The sequence below is a fragment of the Triturus cristatus genome, chromosome 8, assembly GCF_964204655.1.
Source record: "Triturus cristatus chromosome 8, aTriCri1.1, whole genome shotgun sequence".
Taxonomy (NCBI): Eukaryota; Metazoa; Chordata; class Amphibia; order Caudata; family Salamandridae; genus Triturus; species Triturus cristatus.
This window is the reverse complement of record NC_140591.1, coordinates 354,221,527-354,239,434: the sequence shown is the minus strand read 5'-3', so window position 1 is coordinate 354,239,434 and position 17,908 is coordinate 354,221,527. Positions and strand designations below refer to the sequence as shown.

The following is a 17,908-nucleotide window of genomic DNA, read 5'->3' as shown; positions in this document are numbered from 1 at the left end:
CTTTGTTTACTGTTTTGCGTAATTCAAAAGGCTTAGAAAAGAGAGAAGTCCACACGTTCCTGTGTGTTTGTCATTTTGGTGCATTTCCCTTCACAGACGCCATTTCTGCAAAGTAAACGAAGGTGCACATTGGAGTATGTCAGCCATTGAGTATACTGCAAATCGGGAGGGGGACTTGGGAGATGGGCAGGCAATACCGGAATGCAGAGCAATGTGAGGAGATAAGAACAAGATTTACAGCCCTGTTTAGAGAAACGCTCGGAGCAAATGTAAACATGAGCGCTGTTAACAAAATAAAGTAGTCCCAAAAACGTTTACTAAAATGGCAGCTGTGTATGGATATTGGTAACTGGTCACTTTTCTCAGGGAGGGCAAAACACAGGAAGAGTCAAGACGCATGCATGCCATGGACAAATGGGGATAAAGAATAGAAGAGCGACGATGGAGCCAGCAAACGGGAAGCCTAAGGGTGGGCTGACACCCACGAAGTGGATACAACATGTCTCTTTTGAGACGGTGCATTCGCTATCTAAAGCCAAGACCTAAAAAATGGCTTAAAGGAATTACACCGAATTTGGCAAACAGCAAGATCATGGTCCAGAAAGCATGCTTTTTGTGATTTGGTATAAATCTGTCCAGTAATTTTTGAGAAACTAAGGATCGGAATTTATGAATATATATCACACCATGGAGGATTTGCGAATCTGACAGATCAAAACATAGTCGGATTGTCTGTCACCACCTTAAAAAAGATGTGGTGTCAGATATTTTAGGACTAGGGCCCTGAAGTCCCATGCCTGGGAAAGACAATAAAAATAACAAAAAACGGGTCCGGGTAGAGATAATCTGCCCAACTGTACCTGGTTTTGATGGTGCAGGAGGTGTCCCATAAGGATACCCCTGGGGGCCAAAAACAAATTTTTTTTTTTTAATAGGACCATGGAGCCACAGGGATGCTTGAACCTGCATTACTGTTAAAAATATATATATATGCGAGCTCCCGCCCATTTTTATATAATACGCCCCCCCATGCGTAGATAAGGTGGACCGGGGGGTAGGAGGGGTATGTTGGCGAAAGATTTATTGGGAGGTGGGTGTGCACCTCCCTCCTCAAGCCTTCTAGCGGGCCACAGGGCTGATCTTTTAAATAATGGGGAGTGGTGTGTGCAGCTCCCCCTCCCTGAGCCCAGAACGGCCCCGGGGACCCCTTGCCCAAAGCAGCTTAAGATGCTATGAGTGCCCGGTCCCACCTGACACACCCACTGCAAATACAGGATTTGAGGTATTCAGGTGTAGCCCGAGGGCCCCCGCTGGCTCCCCTGCCTGTACCCATCACGGTGCAACAGGAACAGGCTACATCGGTTTTCTCCCTTCTGGCGGCGTCAGTTTTCTCCGCTCCCGCAATGCATGAGGAAACCTGTGTTGCCTGCCTCCAAGAGCACAGGAAGGGAGTTGAAGTTTTCCCTGCCTCTGCTCTTGCAGGCAGAGAACTGCAGTGTCTCGGGGTATGGAGTCCCTGAGACAATGGTGCATCAGGCCCAATCGAAGGGGTCCCTGGGCCCATTGGAAGGCTCGGGAGTGAGGCCATAAGGCCTCCGCACAAAAACTAAATAAATCGACCCTGATATATGGTCCTTTGGGCCCTTCAAAGGCTAGGGGCCACGTGCCCTCCCACCCCTCCAAAAAAGGCTCAGGGAGGGGGCAGCACACACCCAGAAACAAAAAAGAATATTGGCTCAGGGGGACAGGATGAGGCCCTTAAGGGGATTCGGGAGGGGGGACGTATGCCCGCATTCACACTAAATACCCATAGGCCCCAAGGGAATTGAAGTCCCAAAAGCCTTCAGAAGGCTTGGGGAGTGGGGCTGCACGCCCCTCCACCCAAATTGAAGAAAAGAAAAGTGAATCTGAAATGAGCGGTGTAGGGTTAAAGCGGTAATAGGAAGAGAAATGTAAATTTTTTAAAACATATTTTTAAATAGGTATATAGCCATGTACCACAGTAGTTTCACAACATTTAGCGAAATTCCACAAAAGTACAGCTGGGACAGATGCCTCTAAATGTAAATGCCTTATAACTTAAAAAATGCTTACCCTACTTAACTGCAGTACCCAAAAAGCATCATCTCTGCTCCATAATATATAATCCTGCAACATTTCATGCAAATCCATTAAGCCGTTTTTTGCTCTACGTCAAATACAATAGTCTATAGAAAAAGCACTGGTGGAAAAACGAGTTTTGGGACCCCATTTTATCTTTGCACCCCGCTTAAGGATTCACCCCAAAAATGTACATAACCTTAAAATGTAGAAAATGCTATAGGTCTGGAAAGTTTTGTGGCGATTCGTCCAACGGGTGGAAAGTTATTTGAGAGGTAATAGCTGAGGAATCAGAGTTAATGCGATTTATTTTTGATTATCTATTGCATTTGTGATGTATTTGCTTATTGGTTTACATAATAATGTGACCATAAACGAGTTTTTAGTTGTTCAGGCAGTAATTCTGAAACTTTACAAATGCAGTCTAGTTTATTTTTTGGGCATCCTTGCTACTTTTAGTAGGATAGTGCTACATATGTAGCCCAAAGTGAATGAAATTCAATCAATTGTTAATATGAAAATTAAGATTCTTTTTTTTCTAATGGCCAATTATCATATCCTCCAGATAGTAGCTTGTGTAGCTCACTTTTCCATTTTGTTATACAGGAGTACATAAGGAATATGGTTTGTGTTTGGCTTGTTCGGCACTGTTTATTTTGTGAGCCAGAGAAAATGGAAAGAAAACTTAAGTGGATAAGGATGTTGTAGTAGTCTTTCTATTGTACATATTAATTTGCTATTCAGAACTGACTATGTCACTGTCATGGAAATAGAATGTTATAGTTTGAACTCCGAGGGGCACTTGTCAGTTGTCCCTGGAAGCTGTGGAAATGGACAGTCAATAAATAAGTTGTTCTCACACTTACCTGTTCTTGTTTGATTACTACAGATGTGTTCTATTTGCTATGCAATTGTTTATAGGTTCCCATAAATGGGTTCATGTAGCAAATCTGACACTTTACATATACAGTCTAGTTCATATTTTGGACTTCCTTGCTACTTATAGTAGGTTTGTGCTACATATGAAGGCCATAGTGAATGAAAGGCAATCATTGTTATAGCAATACAAATTGAGATTTTTTTTCCCTAGTGGCCAGTTGTGTTTTTCACATAGTAGTTTGTATGGCTCACTGCTTGGTAAATGTTTCATTTTGTGCTACAGGGGTGTCTAAGGAAGATGTTTTTTACTTGACTTGTTCGGCCAGTTTTATATTGTGAGCCAGCGCGCATGCAAGGAAAGCTTGTGTAGATTAAGATGTATTCTATTTGTTATGTATTTGTTTATAGGTTTCCATTGGCATGTAATCATAAATCGGTCTTTAAGTTGTTCAGGAAGCAAATCTGAAACTAGTTTTTAGGTCTCACGTGCGTAGCAGGGCAGAGTCCTGCTCCGCCTCCACGAGAGATTTTGTAGGAGAGGACTTTCAGAAAAGGGCTTTAAGCCCCACCCCTCATTTCCATTGGCCAGCGTCACCGTTTATGCTAAACGTGGCCTGCCATTGTAAATTAGGGTTTTCTGTTCACGCCCTTTGTCTCCGAGCCGGACTGGCTCGCCTGCTTCACGGCTGTCGTGAAGCAGTTTCTTATCTTTATGGGGCCCCAAACACATGGCCCCATAGAGATAAGAGATCCCCATATCAGATGTATGAAGTCAATGGGCGTCGGCTGTAAACACGATGGCTCAGGTTAGTCGATGTTGCGATTATGTGCATCAGGTAGTTGTGATGACAAACTTGTTTTGTTACTGGGTAGAAAGTGCGTGATGTCACAATGTTATTGGTGAGTGGTGTCACAGAATGTTGCTTGTGGTGTTACAGAGGTAGGTTGGCACTGGAGGTTTTTCGTAATTTACCTGACACATCACCTCAGCTCTCCCAGCTTTATCGTATGCCCCACGGAGTTATTCTGGTGTCGGCTAGAAGACCCCAGGGCCCGCCAGAAAATCCAACGCCGACTGCAGCAGCGACATTATGGCGGCGCTGTGCGGGATTCGGTTACCATAGATTCTTCGGCGGAGGTGTTCAACGCTTCACGGTCACCATAGTCCGCACGACAGTTCCGCCCTCCTCGCAACCCTCGCTATCTCCAGCCGCCATTATCTCTCCCCCACACTCGCAGCGCATTAACCATATCTTGACCTAGCGCGTGCGCTCTCTCTTTCATTCTCACACACAAGCACTCTCTCACACACACACTCCTAAACCGCAAACCCGACCAAGCTGAGTGAGCACGGCTCTTTAAAGTGAGCCAGGGTCCCGGAGAGCAGCTTCGGCTCTCTCTCTCTCTGCCAGCACTGGGCGGGCACAGATCGCAAGCTGTCCCGTGCCAGGGTGAATAACTCACGGTCTTATGCTTTTAACATAATGTATGTCGGTTACAATAATGAGATGCACTCCTGCTTTTCATATTTTTTCACTTTCTCCATGCTGTTCATGAAAATGCGTGCACACTGGATGGTGCATGCCCAAAGTGCACCTGGAAAAACACTAGTTACAACGGGGGCAACATCTCGCCCCCTCCAGTGGCACAGTAGCGTTATGCCAGATTGGCGATTGTGTCGATTACTCCTACTCGTTAATCAAATTGTTCGTTATATTCCATATATCTTTTCATCCTTTCTTCAACTTAGATTTTATCCTTTGCTCCACACGCGGAATATTATGCCATTTTCCAAGATTCCCATGCTTTAGCTGTGCCCCTCCGGGCCTCTTGCAGAAAACACGACTGATGCATGATTCGTCCAAGGCAGTGTTTTATTAAAATTACCCAATGCATTTCGGGCAACTAGTGCCCTTCATCAGGGGTCACTGTAAATGACAATAAAACAAATAACCATTGCTATATTTACTGTTGTTATTCAGCTTAAAATCATCCATCAGCGATAACACATGTACAATCTGCCAGAATGCCATATTATTATACCACCCCTATCATGTTCTCCCATAGTGAATTCCTACGTAAACTATGTGCATGCTAATTCACTCGGCATCTAACCTGTTGTTCCCACTGTTCTACCCTATTAAATGTCTTAACTCCACCCTCCCTCTATGCCTCCACAATAAACGTCTGACGTGTCTTTTAAAACCGTGTCTATACCACACATTTCCCCATAAAATTCTTAGCAGTGCAACGGTACTATATCCCTTCACTTCTCTTAACGCTTTGCACATTCATCTTATATAGCTGAATTGTTTAAACGTACTTATACATGCTTTTGTGCTCAACCATCTCCCCTTATCTGATCAAAACGTCTAATTTCTTGCATGTTTTTACAGTTATCTGGTGTTTATGATTACCCGAATACAAAATAACCAGTTAGTTTCAGCCCTCTTTAAAATGCACATCGCACCAATACACATACCTGCCGCAAAATACTGAAACTATTCCATCGCCTTCGCGGTTCAAATGATAGTTGTGTACCTTCACGTCCCACCCTCATTTCAAATCTAATTCAACCGTTCAGATCCGTCCCGATTGGCTGACTAATTAACCTCTTCCCGCCATCTAATCTGCTTGCTCACTGCCACTCAGGTTCCTAACTACATTACCCATAATGCAACCAAAACCTATGTTGTCGAGTAGCTCTAATACATCTTATAACTAGTAGTGCTCGTGATTTAAAATGCATTCTGCTGTTTTATCACAATACAAGAAATGTAACTCTTTGTAAAGCGCTGAAAATGAATGAATCAATTGTTTTAAAGTTCATTTCAATCTTTGCACCACCAAGTTCGACGAACCGAGATGTTTCACCATGCATGTGGACAAATATCATGTTCTTAATTTAAACTTATTACTCCTTATTAAACCAAATGGGTGCTATCCCAATGCTGGGCAATCTTCATGAAATGTCGGTTACAATAATGAGATGCACTCCTGCTTTTCATATTTTTTCACTTTCTCCATGCTGTTCATGAAAATGCGTGCACACTGGATGGTGCATGCCCAAAGTGCACCTGGAAAAACACTAGTTACAACGGGGGCAACATCTCGCCCCCTCCAGTGGCACAGTAGCGTTATGCCAGATTGGCGATTGTGTCGATTACTCCTACTCGTTAATCAAATTGTTCGTTATATTCCATATATCTTTTCATCCTTTCTTCAACTTAGATTTTATCCTTTGCTCCACACGCGGAATATTATGCCATTTTCCAAGATTCCCATGCTTTAGCTGTGCCCCTCCGGGCCTCTTGCAGAAAACACGACTGATGCATGATTCGTCCAAGGCAGTGTTTTATTAAAATTACCCAATGCATTTCGGGCAACTAGTGCCCTTCATCAGGGGTCACTGTAAATGACAATAAAACAAATAACCATTGCTATATTTACTGTTGTTATTCAGCTTAAAATCATCCATCAGCGATAACACATGTACAATCTGCCAGAATGCCATATTATTATACCACCCCTATCATGTTCTCCCATAGTGAATTCCTACGTAAACTATGTGCATGCTAATTCACTCGGCATCTAACCTGTTGTTCCCACTGTTCTACCCTATTAAATGTCTTAACTCCACCCTCCCTCTATGCCTCCACAATAAACGTCTGACGTGTCTTTTAAAACCGTGTCTATACCACACATTTCCCCATAAAATTCTTAGCAGTGCAACGGTACTATATCCCTTCACTTCTCTTAACGCTTTGCACATTCATCTTATATAGCTGAATTGTTTAAACGTACTTATACATGCTTTTGTGCTCAACCATCTCCCCTTATCTGATCAAAACGTCTAATTTCTTGCATGTTTTTACAGTTATCTGGTGTTTATGATTACCCGAATACAAAATAACCAGTTAGTTTCAGCCCTCTTTAAAATGCACATCGCACCAATACACATACCTGCCGCAAAATACTGAAACTATTCCATCGCCTTCGCGGTTCAAATGATAGTTGTGTACCTTCACGTCCCACCCTCATTTCAAATCTAATTCAACCGTTCAGATCCGTCCCGATTGGCTGACTAATTAACCTCTTCTCGCCATCTAATCTGCTTGCTCACTGCCACTCAGGTTCCTAACTACATTACCCATAATGCAACCAAAACCTATGTTGTCGAGTAGCTCTAATACATCTTATAACTAGTAGTGCTCGTGATTTAAAATGCATTCTGCTGTTTTATCACAATACAAGAAATGTAACTCTTTGTAAAGCGCTGAAAATGAATGAATCAATTGTTTTAAAGTTCATTTCAATCTTTGCACCACCAAGTTCGACGAACCGAGATGTTTCACCATGCATGTGGACAAATATCATGTTCTTAATTTAAACTTATTACTCCTTATTAAACCAAATGGGTGCTATCCCAATGCTGGGCAATCTTCATGAAATGTCGGTTACAATAATGAGATGCACTCCTGCTTTTCATATTTTTTCACTTTCTCCATGCTGTTCATGAAAATGCGTGCACACTGGATGGTGCATGCCCAAAGTGCACCTGGAAAAACACTAGTTACAACGGGGGCAACATCTCGCCCCCTCCAGTGGCACAGTAGCGTTATGCCAGATTGGCGATTGTGTCGATTACTCCTACTCGTTAATCAAATTGTTCGTTATATTCCATATATCTTTTCATCCTTTCTTCAACTTAGATTTTATCCTTTGCTCCACACGCGGAATATTATGCCATTTTCCAAGATTCCCATGCTTTAGCTGTGCCCCTCCGGGCCTCTTGCAGAAAACACGACTGATGCATGATTCGTCCAAGGCAGTGTTTTATTAAAATTACCCAATGCATTTCGGGCAACTAGTGCCCTTCATCAGGGGTCACTGTAAATGACAATAAAACAAATAACCATTGCTATATTTACTGTTGTTATTCAGCTTAAAATCATCCATCAGCGATAACACATGTACAATCTGCCAGAATGCCATATTATTATACCACCCCTATCATGTTCTCCCATAGTGAATTCCTACGTAAACTATGTGCATGCTAATTCACTCGGCATCTAACCTGTTGTTCCCACTGTTCTACCCTATTAAATGTCTTAACTCCACCCTCCCTCTATGCCTCCACAATAAACGTCTGACGTGTCTTTTAAAACCGTGTCTATACCACACATTTCCCCATAAAATTCTTAGCAGTGCAACGGTACTATATCCCTTCACTTCTCTTAACGCTTTGCACATTCATCTTATATAGCTGAATTGTTTAAACGTACTTATACATGCTTTTGTGCTCAACCATCTCCCCTTATCTGATCAAAACGTCTAATTTCTTGCATGTTTTTACAGTTATCTGGTGTTTATGATTACCCGAATACAAAATAACCAGTTAGTTTCAGCCCTCTTTAAAATGCACATCGCACCAATACACATACCTGCCGCAAAATACTGAAACTATTCCATCGCCTTCGCGGTTCAAATGATAGTTGTGTACCTTCACGTCCCACCCTCATTTCAAATCTAATTCAACCGTTCAGATCCGTCCCGATTGGCTGACTAATTAACCTCTTCCCGCCATCTAATCTGCTTGCTCACTGCCACTCAGGTTCCTAACTACATTACCCATAATGCAACCAAAACCTATGTTGTCGAGTAGCTCTAATACATCTTATAACTAGTAGTGCTCGTGATTTAAAATGCATTCTGCTGTTTTATCACAATACAAGAAATGTAACTCTTTGTAAAGCGCTGAAAATGAATGAATCAATTGTTTTAAAGTTCATTTCAATCTTTGCACCACCAAGTTCGACGAACCGAGATGTTTCACCATGCATGTGGACAAATATCATGTTCTTAATTTAAACTTATTACTCCTTATTAAACCAAATGGGTGCTATCCCAATGCTGGGCAATCTTCATGAAATGTCGGTTACAATAATGAGATGCACTCCTGCTTTTCATATTTTTTCACTTTCTCCATGCTGTTCATGAAAATGCGTGCACACTGGATGGTGCATGCCCAAAGTGCACCTGGAAAACTAGTGTTTTTCCAGGTGCACTTTGGGCATGCACCATCCAGTGTGCACGCATTTTCATGAACAGCATGGAGAAAGTGAAAAAATATGAAAAGCAGGAGTGCATCTCATTATTGTAACCGACATTTCATGAAGATTGCCCAGCATTGGGATAGCACCCATTTGGTTTAATAAGGAGTAATAAGTTTAAATTAAGAACATGATATTTGTCCACATGCATGGTGAAACATCTCGGTTCGTCGAACTTGGTGGTGCAAAGATTGAAATGAACTTTAAAACAATTGATTCATTCATTTTCAGCGCTTTACAAAGAGTTACATTTCTTGTATTGTGATAAAACAGCAGAATGCATTTTAAATCACGAGCACTACTAGTTATAAGATGTATTAGAGCTACTCGACAACATAGGTTTTGGTTGCATTATGGGTAATGTAGTTAGGAACCTGAGTGGCAGTGAGCAAGCAGATTAGATGGCGGGAAGAGGTTAATTAGTCAGCCAATCGGGACGGATCTGAACGGTTGAATTAGATTTGAAATGAGGGTGGGACGTGAAGGTACACAACTATCATTTGAACCGCGAAGGCGATGGAATAGTTTCAGTATTTTGCGGCAGGTATGTGTATTGGTGCGATGTGCATTTTAAAGAGGGCTGAAACTAACTGGTTATTTTGTATTCGGGTAATCATAAACACCAGATAACTGTAAAAACATGCAAGAAATTAGACGTTTTGATCAGATAAGGGGAGATGGTTGAGCACAAAAGCATGTATAAGTACGTTTAAACAATTCAGCTATATAAGATGAATGTGCAAAGCGTTAAGAGAAGTGAAGGGATATAGTACCGTTGCACTGCTAAGAATTTTATGGGGAAATGTGTGGTATAGACACGGTTTTAAAAGACACGTCAGACGTTTATTGTGGAGGCATAGAGGGAGGGTGGAGTTAAGACATTTAATAGGGTAGAACAGTGGGAACAACAGGTTAGATGCCGAGTGAATTAGCATGCACATAGTTTACGTAGGAATTCACTATGGGAGAACATGATAGGGGTGGTATAATAATATGGCATTCTGGCAGATTGTACATGTGTTATCGCTGATGGATGATTTTAAGCTGAATAACAACAGTAAATATAGCAATGGTTATTTGTTTTATTGTCATTTACAGTGACCCCTGATGAAGGGCACTAGTTGCCCGAAATGCATTGGGTAATTTTAATAAAACACTGCCTTGGACGAATCATGCATCAGTCGTGTTTTCTGCAAGAGGCCCGGAGGGGCACAGCTAAAGCATGGGAATCTTGGAAAATGGCATAATATTCCGCGTGTGGAGCAAAGGATAAAATCTAAGTTGAAGAAAGGATGAAAAGATATATGGAATATAACGAACAATTTGATTAACGAGTAGGAGTAATCGACACAATCGCCAATCTGGCATAACGCTACTGTGCCACTGGAGGGGGCGAGATGTTGCCCCCGTTGTAACTAGTGTTTTAACATAATGTATGGCATTGGTAGTTTTGATTTATAATCGTCTAAAACCAAGAACTGCAAGTACCAGAATGCAGTGTAACACTCGCGGCTCTGTCAGTGAAGCTGCAAGAGCCTAAGCACTGTGCATGTGCTCCTTGTTTACAGTGTGTGCTCTTTCGAATCCGGATTCAGTGACTGCATCCCGTGTGTCGCGGCATGTGATCTTACAATCGCAGCTGTGTGCTGCCCTCCGACGGCTTTGTAGCCCTCCAAAGAAAGGGTGGCTGGGTCCCCGAATCCAGTGCCTTGTGCGATGCTTGCGTTTATTTGTGGTTACTGTGACAAGGGGTTTCAAATCCTACTGGATCTCATTGCAGGGTGTAATGTATGCACAATGTCTTGGATTGCCTTACGCAGTGAATGACTTTGGGCGCCCACCCGTGCATGCTTTTAGTGTCTCCTGGGTAAACAACCAGATCCGGCCCTGGGGTCTACGCCTTTGACGAGTTTTGTTTAACTCGCTGAATGTCCCACGTGTAGCTTTAATGAGACTCCGCACCCAGAGAGTGAGCTGTTTACTCCCTCGCCCTGGTTTTATTTTACTTTGACACCCAGGCGGTTCTCTCATGACCACGGGTGCAGCTTGTGATGCTGCCGTGTCACGAGGGGTAGCTAGGACAGTTTTAGGTAACTATGATGACAGGAATCAGGGGGGTAGGTATCTGTTGTGCAGCAGGTGCAGTGGCACCAAAGCCCGCCGCTCCCCAGATATGACTGTTTTATTACGCTACCGATCACAGGAGGGGGCGGGAACATGTAGCCCTGTTTGCGTTAGGGCAGTGGTTCTTTTGGTAGTGAAAGGCGAGGCTGACAGGACGAGAAGGCTGAAGAAATATAACGGGGTGGACTTGCTGTGCCCCATCTCTACCGCCGACATGCCCCCCTAACACCCAACCCCGTCTGGAATCTAGGTTCATGCCCAGGCGCACAATCGTGAGGCACCCTAGGACTCTCCTTAAACATTTGTGCGCAGAGCGGCACCACCCAGGTGTATGTATGACCCTGGCACTGCCCTTGTTTACGTTAAGAGCCTCGTGTGCTTGGATGTAAGTCCCACTTCTCTCTGATCAGGAGGTGCGCTAGTTCCGCTTTGGTCAATCTGGGTCTAGACTTTTCCTTTCTTTTACTCTCTCGTTTTGAAACATCCCGCGGTCGAATGCAGTCACCTGTCAAGCGCAGATTGCTTGCAATTGTCTCTCTTCCTGCTGCGCTGTCTCCCTCTTGGCTGTTCCCAAACGTCGGCCTGTGTCCCTTGGCACTTCACCAAATTAACTTTTCTTTCCCTTGGACTCTTGTCAGGTCTGACGCTTGTGTGATTCGTTTATTTTGGGATGGCGTCTGGTTCAAGCGTCACTGCGAGAAATGAGCGCCAAATTCGGCGCTGTAACAGCTTCAAATGCATTACATGTAATGTGTGTGCAGGAGACACGCAGAACTTCTTCGCTCAGGACTTACTTTTCAGTGCGTGCAGTACTCAGTTGGCACAGGCAAGTTGTTTTTGAGAGCCATACAATATATTCACCTTAGTAATAAGTTACTATATTTAAAAACATGTACACCATTGATTTTTTTATGGCTGTTTCACCCTGTTCCAGGTAATTCCAACCTTTCAGCATGATTACAGTGTGGGAGAAACCTTAATTGCGCACTGTGCCGGACACCGAGAATTTTGTTGTAAAATGTGCCATTCAGGCCATGTAATTGTCCACTATCGATCTGTCAGGAGGAGAAATTATCCTGTCAAAGCAGCACATTAAGAGCATTCACCCACAGAATAATACATTAGTACACATCAGTGGCCAGACTGATGGGCTGACAGCGCATCTTCTGTTTCCGCCCCCCCCCCCCACTCTGTCGACTTCAACTGGTGATCTATTATTATTGAAGTTTGTTTTTGAGCGTCCCATTCAATTACCCCACACTGAGATAATTTTCCTAAAATTGTATGTAGGTCAGGCTTTTTTTATTAGCACTGAAAGGAGGTCAACTCGCAGCAGAAACCGAGATTAAGAAAGGCGTGGCTTTGGAATTATAGCAGTTAGGGCATAATCTTTTCAAATCAGCTTGACTTTTAGTGTGTCAGGCAATGAATGGATTCCTTTGAAGTCATGAAATGGCAAATCTTAAGAGTTTTGACTAAGGCCTTACAAAGACAAGACTGCAGAAATGTGTGATGAGAAGGCAAAGGCATTGCAACACTGAATGAAAGGTACCGCCAGTGCCACTCTGGGTAGGGAAAAAAGGCTAACAAGGGTTTGAACATAAAGAACCGTAGCCATATGGGGTTGATCATTTCCAAGATGGCGGCATGGATAACAAGCAGTAATAAGGAAAGTGCTGCAATGTGTAGGTTGAAAAAACCTTGATTGTAGTGTATTTACCCAAAATAGGACCATATTAAGTAGTAGCAGCCATACATTTATGTGCATGTTACAGTAAACACAGTGCATCCGTGTCAGAAGGCGGCGCAGAGGGGTCGCTATTCCCTAGGCACCCTGCTTTCTCACAGCCCTGCGCTCGTGGTGCAACATTTATTTATACATTTTAAAGCAACGGTGCCCTATTTTTTAGAGATGAAGTAATTAACATGGCTAGTACATCTATATCACACATATGATGGATGTGCTTGGTTTCTCTTTCACTGGACATTTTTTTGAACTTTGAAACAGTTCCTCATCCTAGGAAAGACCCCGCCTCAGTTTGTTGACCCTGGACTCCACCAAACACCTGGCCTGAGTGATGCAGCCTTGGTTATGTCTTGCTGGATTTTCTGCCATCTCAGTTACATAGTTGTAACATCGGAGTACACCAGTGCTGTGTTCCAAGCACTCTTTGCTAAATCAAAGTCCCAGAAAGTGTAGACATGCATCTGTTCTGTGGTCTCAAGACAGTAATAGCACTGAGAATCTTATTCCTTTACAGTGACGGGGGATCTCTTGAGTAGCAACACCTTCACCCCAATGTAGTGTTCTAAAGTTCTGCAGCTTTGATACAGTTGAGGCACCTTCCCCAAGTACCTTAATTCTAGATTGCAGAGTTGAGCCTGGTGGCAGCCAGAATTCAAAAAAGCCAAATTACTGCTAGAGGAAAGTTGTTTCCATGAATACTTTCCTTGAGAGCTCACCCTCTTCCTCTGCCTTTCCTGTAAGTCACCCAACCTCTTGAGTTCCTCCATTTCCTTCCTCGCAGACGCCAGTGTGAGGTGGCAGGTGTCATATTGAGAAGACAGGGTTGCTGTCGTGATGATCTTAAAATCCAAAACCTAATTGGGTGGCTGCGTCTAGACATGCAACTTCTGATGGCCCGTTGGGATTGGCGAGGAGTTCCCAAGAGTAGGCGTTACCCAGGAGGCATTTGGTGGCACAGTCAGAAGGAAGCATTGTTTTGGCTTTGCTGTCAAACCCAGCAACTGCATCCAGGAGGCCTAGGGCATTTGATGACTGCAACATGGTTCATCCATTATACACGTATCCCTGTACAATTTTGACCCTTTGTGCCATTATGCCTAATTCTTCCCTGCCTGTTTCAGAACCAGGCAGCCCTACTTCATCTCATGCTTTAACCTGCCTTTCCCCATGTCTCTAATGCCCATTTGTGAGTTGTAGGTGTGACCTGTGTTGTGGGTGTGACCCATTGGGGGGTGTGTGTGTGTAGTTGTTGTCCCTGCCACTTGCAGAGGCGCGCATTGTTGGTGCAGCTCCTGTTAGTGTATGTTGTGTGCTGGTTGGTTGTACTTCAAAAGGAAGGAAGATCGGGGTCGGTGACTGCACACTACAGCAGTATGGTGTCTCCCAGCGCCTGCGCCAACAGAATTCTCTCCTTTGTTCCCTTCCTTCTTGTGGTGTTCGACTTGCAGAATGAAGGTAAGAATGCTGGGGGAGCCATGTCTACTGCAGGACACTGTGAAATGCGCATATTTAGTTCTACACAGTAGAACAAGCATTAAAAATGCAATAGGTCTCGCCTTTCATTAAGTTAAAGCCATTTGATTTGCTATACAATACCATTAGCAAAGCAAATGGCTTTAACTTAATCAAAGGCGAGACCTATTGCATTTTCAATGCTTGTTTTTTTAGCTTCCTTGCTACTTTTAGTAGTATTGTGCTACAAGATATCACTAAGCTGAAAAACCTTACAACTTAAAATTTACCCTACTTACCTGCAGTAGCCCCACAGAATCATCTGTGCCCCCAATATGTAATATTGCAAAATTTCATACAAATCCAGCTGAGGTTTTTTGCGTTATGCGAAATACAAAAATCTATGTAAAGTGCATTGGCTCTGAAGCCAGTTTTGGGACCCTTCTTTTTTCTATCACCCTCTGGACCAAACACAGCAAAATGTTCAGTCCTCACAAAATTAAACTGTAGCAGTAGGTCTGTAAACTTTCACGCACATTCGTCAAAATGGGTGCAAAGTTATAAAGGAACAACAATAAAACAAATCCCCATCTCTGGTCATCCTAACTGCAAATAAAGAGTTGCTACCGCCACTCGGGCATTGACTAAGGGCTGAACAGTGCGGCGGTCCTGGTCGGGCTACGGTAGCCTCAAACATCCACCAAACAATCCCCTTAATCAAGAGATTACCAGGACACTCCGAGATGCTGCATATATTTATTATAGCAATGGTACCTCTTACCAACGTGTTTCGCCTTGTTTGCTGTATGGTGCGCGGGCCGTCATGCTAGTTTACATAGACATTCTCAGTGAAATTAACAAAGGACTACATTAAAAGAGTGAAGCAAGACAGCATCATCTTAGCCTATGCAATTTGCAGCAGTTTAACATTAAAATAAATCACTATATCTCACGATGATGTCCACGAATCGCGGACAGAACCAAAATGAATATCAAAATCATATTTCAACATTGCACAATTCATTTGAGATGTCAATCCAAATTTATCACTTGTGTCACGTATACACATTTTATAGTTCAGATGCCCTATGTAATGCAGTCCGTTAGACTAGTACCAGACTCATTGTTTGTTTAACATCAAATGCATACACAAATACGTGCTGATGTGCAAACAGGAGTGAATAAGAGAAAAAAAGAAAAAACTCCAGTTGCCCATGTGGGCTGAATATATCATTAACACTGGTTCTCACCAAGCATAGACTATGAAAGTGTCCTGCCAAGGTGGGCTAGTCACTGGATATAATCCTAGTTACACGTATAATGCGGTCCAATGGACTAGTGACCGACATGTAGTATGTCATTGTCTGAGTAACACTAATTGCATGCAAGGATACATACTTATAAGTGAAAGAAAGAGAACTCTAAACAATATATTAAACATACCAAAAATCTCCTTCACTGATCCAGGACATCTACTCTTCCTTCTAGTGAGACTGTGAAAACACGGTTCTCACCAAACATAGACCATAATGGTGTCCTGCCCTATATATCGTTAAAGTGATGTTATAGTTATGCATGGCAATACCAGACTTTACATAAAAATAAAACCTTAGAAATTCACTCAAAAAACACAAATTAGAATTAGGTTGAAATTACCAATTTAAACTCAGAAAAACACAGAAATTCACTATTCCTTGTTAACTACAGTATCCATAACTTGCACACTTGTTTCGCATAGTTAGGTTATTAATCTAATATCAGATGTCGTCAGTGCTGTTATCAATGATATCTTAGAACAGGTCATGAGTGATGTAATATGGGAAGTCACAAGCAGTGCATGACAAGTGTGCATGGGTTTAGGTGACCAATCACCGTCACACATGGCCTTTAACTGAGCGTGCCATAGGGTTGGGCAAAGAGGGCTAGCCTGTGCTGAGATCCTGTGTCCAATCCCCTACAGACGGCCAACCCTCATTGCTGGCCAATGCCCCACAGTCACACAACACCAACAGACACCAACCCAACTTTTTTTGTCTTTTTTTGCCACTTTGAGCCCCCGGGGTAGCCCCTCTAAGGTCCTCCCCTCACAAAGGGCCAGCGGGTCAGCAGACCCCTAACAAGCACCCTTATATCTTGTTTTATTTTAATATTCCGGACACTGGGAACCAGCTCCAACATTCTAAAATGGCAGCAGTAATATTTCTCTTTATGTTGTGACAAGCCAATCACACCATTCGGATTCACAGGACTGGTCCTTGTTCCACAGGACCAGCCATTCCGAACGCTTCATTTGTTAATTGTTTCTCTTGGTACTACTTCGGTACATCCCTGGTAGTACCATGTAGCTAAAAAGCCCTAAGTTTTTAACCTTAATTTCTCAAAAACATATTAATGGATTTACACCAAATTAGAAAAAGCATGCTTTCTGACTAAAGATCTGGTTTTCTGCCAAATTTGGAATATTCAGTTCAGCTGTTTTGGCTGTAGTGCTGCTCGATTTTCCTACGGTAAATTGCATGGGGAACAGATGTTGTAGGACCCCCCTTTATGCCTCACTTGATGCGTACCCCCTGACACGTTCCAGGAAAGATCTTAGGTGGATGAGACTTTATTTTGGAAAGTTTTGCGAAGAGTCATCAAAAGGCGCAAAAGTTATTAGGAAACCAAAAAAAATCAATTTTCTATTTAAACAAGGTCCTAACGATAACTATCTAGTATGCATGCATGTATGTATATCTATATATCTATATGTGTGTGTGTGTGTGTGTGTGTGTTTCACTGTAAGGGGGTTTTGGGACTTCTATGTAAATCGGGCACACAGCGCCTTGCCCTGCATGACACCTGCCCACATGGACTTACCATCTCGTCTCTCCACGCAACACCTGCCCAGTAATGATGTATTCTGGGTGATGTAGTGCCTACAGCGCTGCATCAGGTGGGCGCTCACGTGATTGGGGATGGTGTTTGTTCCCGCCTATGAGGGGATTGCAGAAGCATTTAATGCGGAGATGTGATTGTGTTCTTGATTAGCAGTAAAATACTGGAAAAGTATTTTAATCACCACCTAACCAAACACCTCAAAGAAAATCTCCTATTGGAAACAGCTCTCCTAGCCGTGGTAGAAGAATCAAGAAAGATCCTGGATCGAGGGGGATCAGTGGCAGTGGTCCTCCTCGACCTCAGCACCGCATTCGACACGGTATGCCACAAAACTCTATTGCATCGACTTTTCGATCTCGGAGTCTCTGGAAATGCTCTTGCATGGTTAAGATCCTTCCTGAGTGGAAGAACCTTCCAGGTCTTCGATGGCGACTCCTGCTCCACCAGCAAACCTCTGAGCTGCGGGGTGCCACAGGGCTCCTCCCTGAGCCCCACGCTGTTTAATGTCTACATGAGACCGCTGGCTGGGATCGTTCGTCAATATGGTATCAAGATCATATCATATGTGGACGATACCCAGCTCGTGGTCTCCCTGGCACAGAAGAACAGCAGG

The 17,908-nt window shown here is 43.2% G+C and overlaps 1 protein-coding gene across 5 annotated transcripts in view; it reads right to left on the bottom strand.

Moving 5' to 3' along the window:
* BRCA2 (BRCA2 DNA repair associated) overlaps positions 1–17,908 on the bottom strand; it is a 740,135-nt gene that overhangs the window by 121,606 nt on the left and 600,621 nt on the right. The window contains exon 26 of one of the 5 annotated variants that reach the window (XM_085621678.1): positions 7,735–7,869. The exons of the other annotated variants lie outside the window; for them this stretch is intronic. Within the exon in view, the coding sequence (XP_085477804.1) occupies positions 7,847–7,869 (23 nt within the window). The 3' untranslated portion in view covers positions 7,735–7,846. Of the gene's footprint in view, positions 1–7,734; positions 7,870–17,908 lie in introns of those variants that run through there. 5 annotated transcript variants of the gene reach the window in all.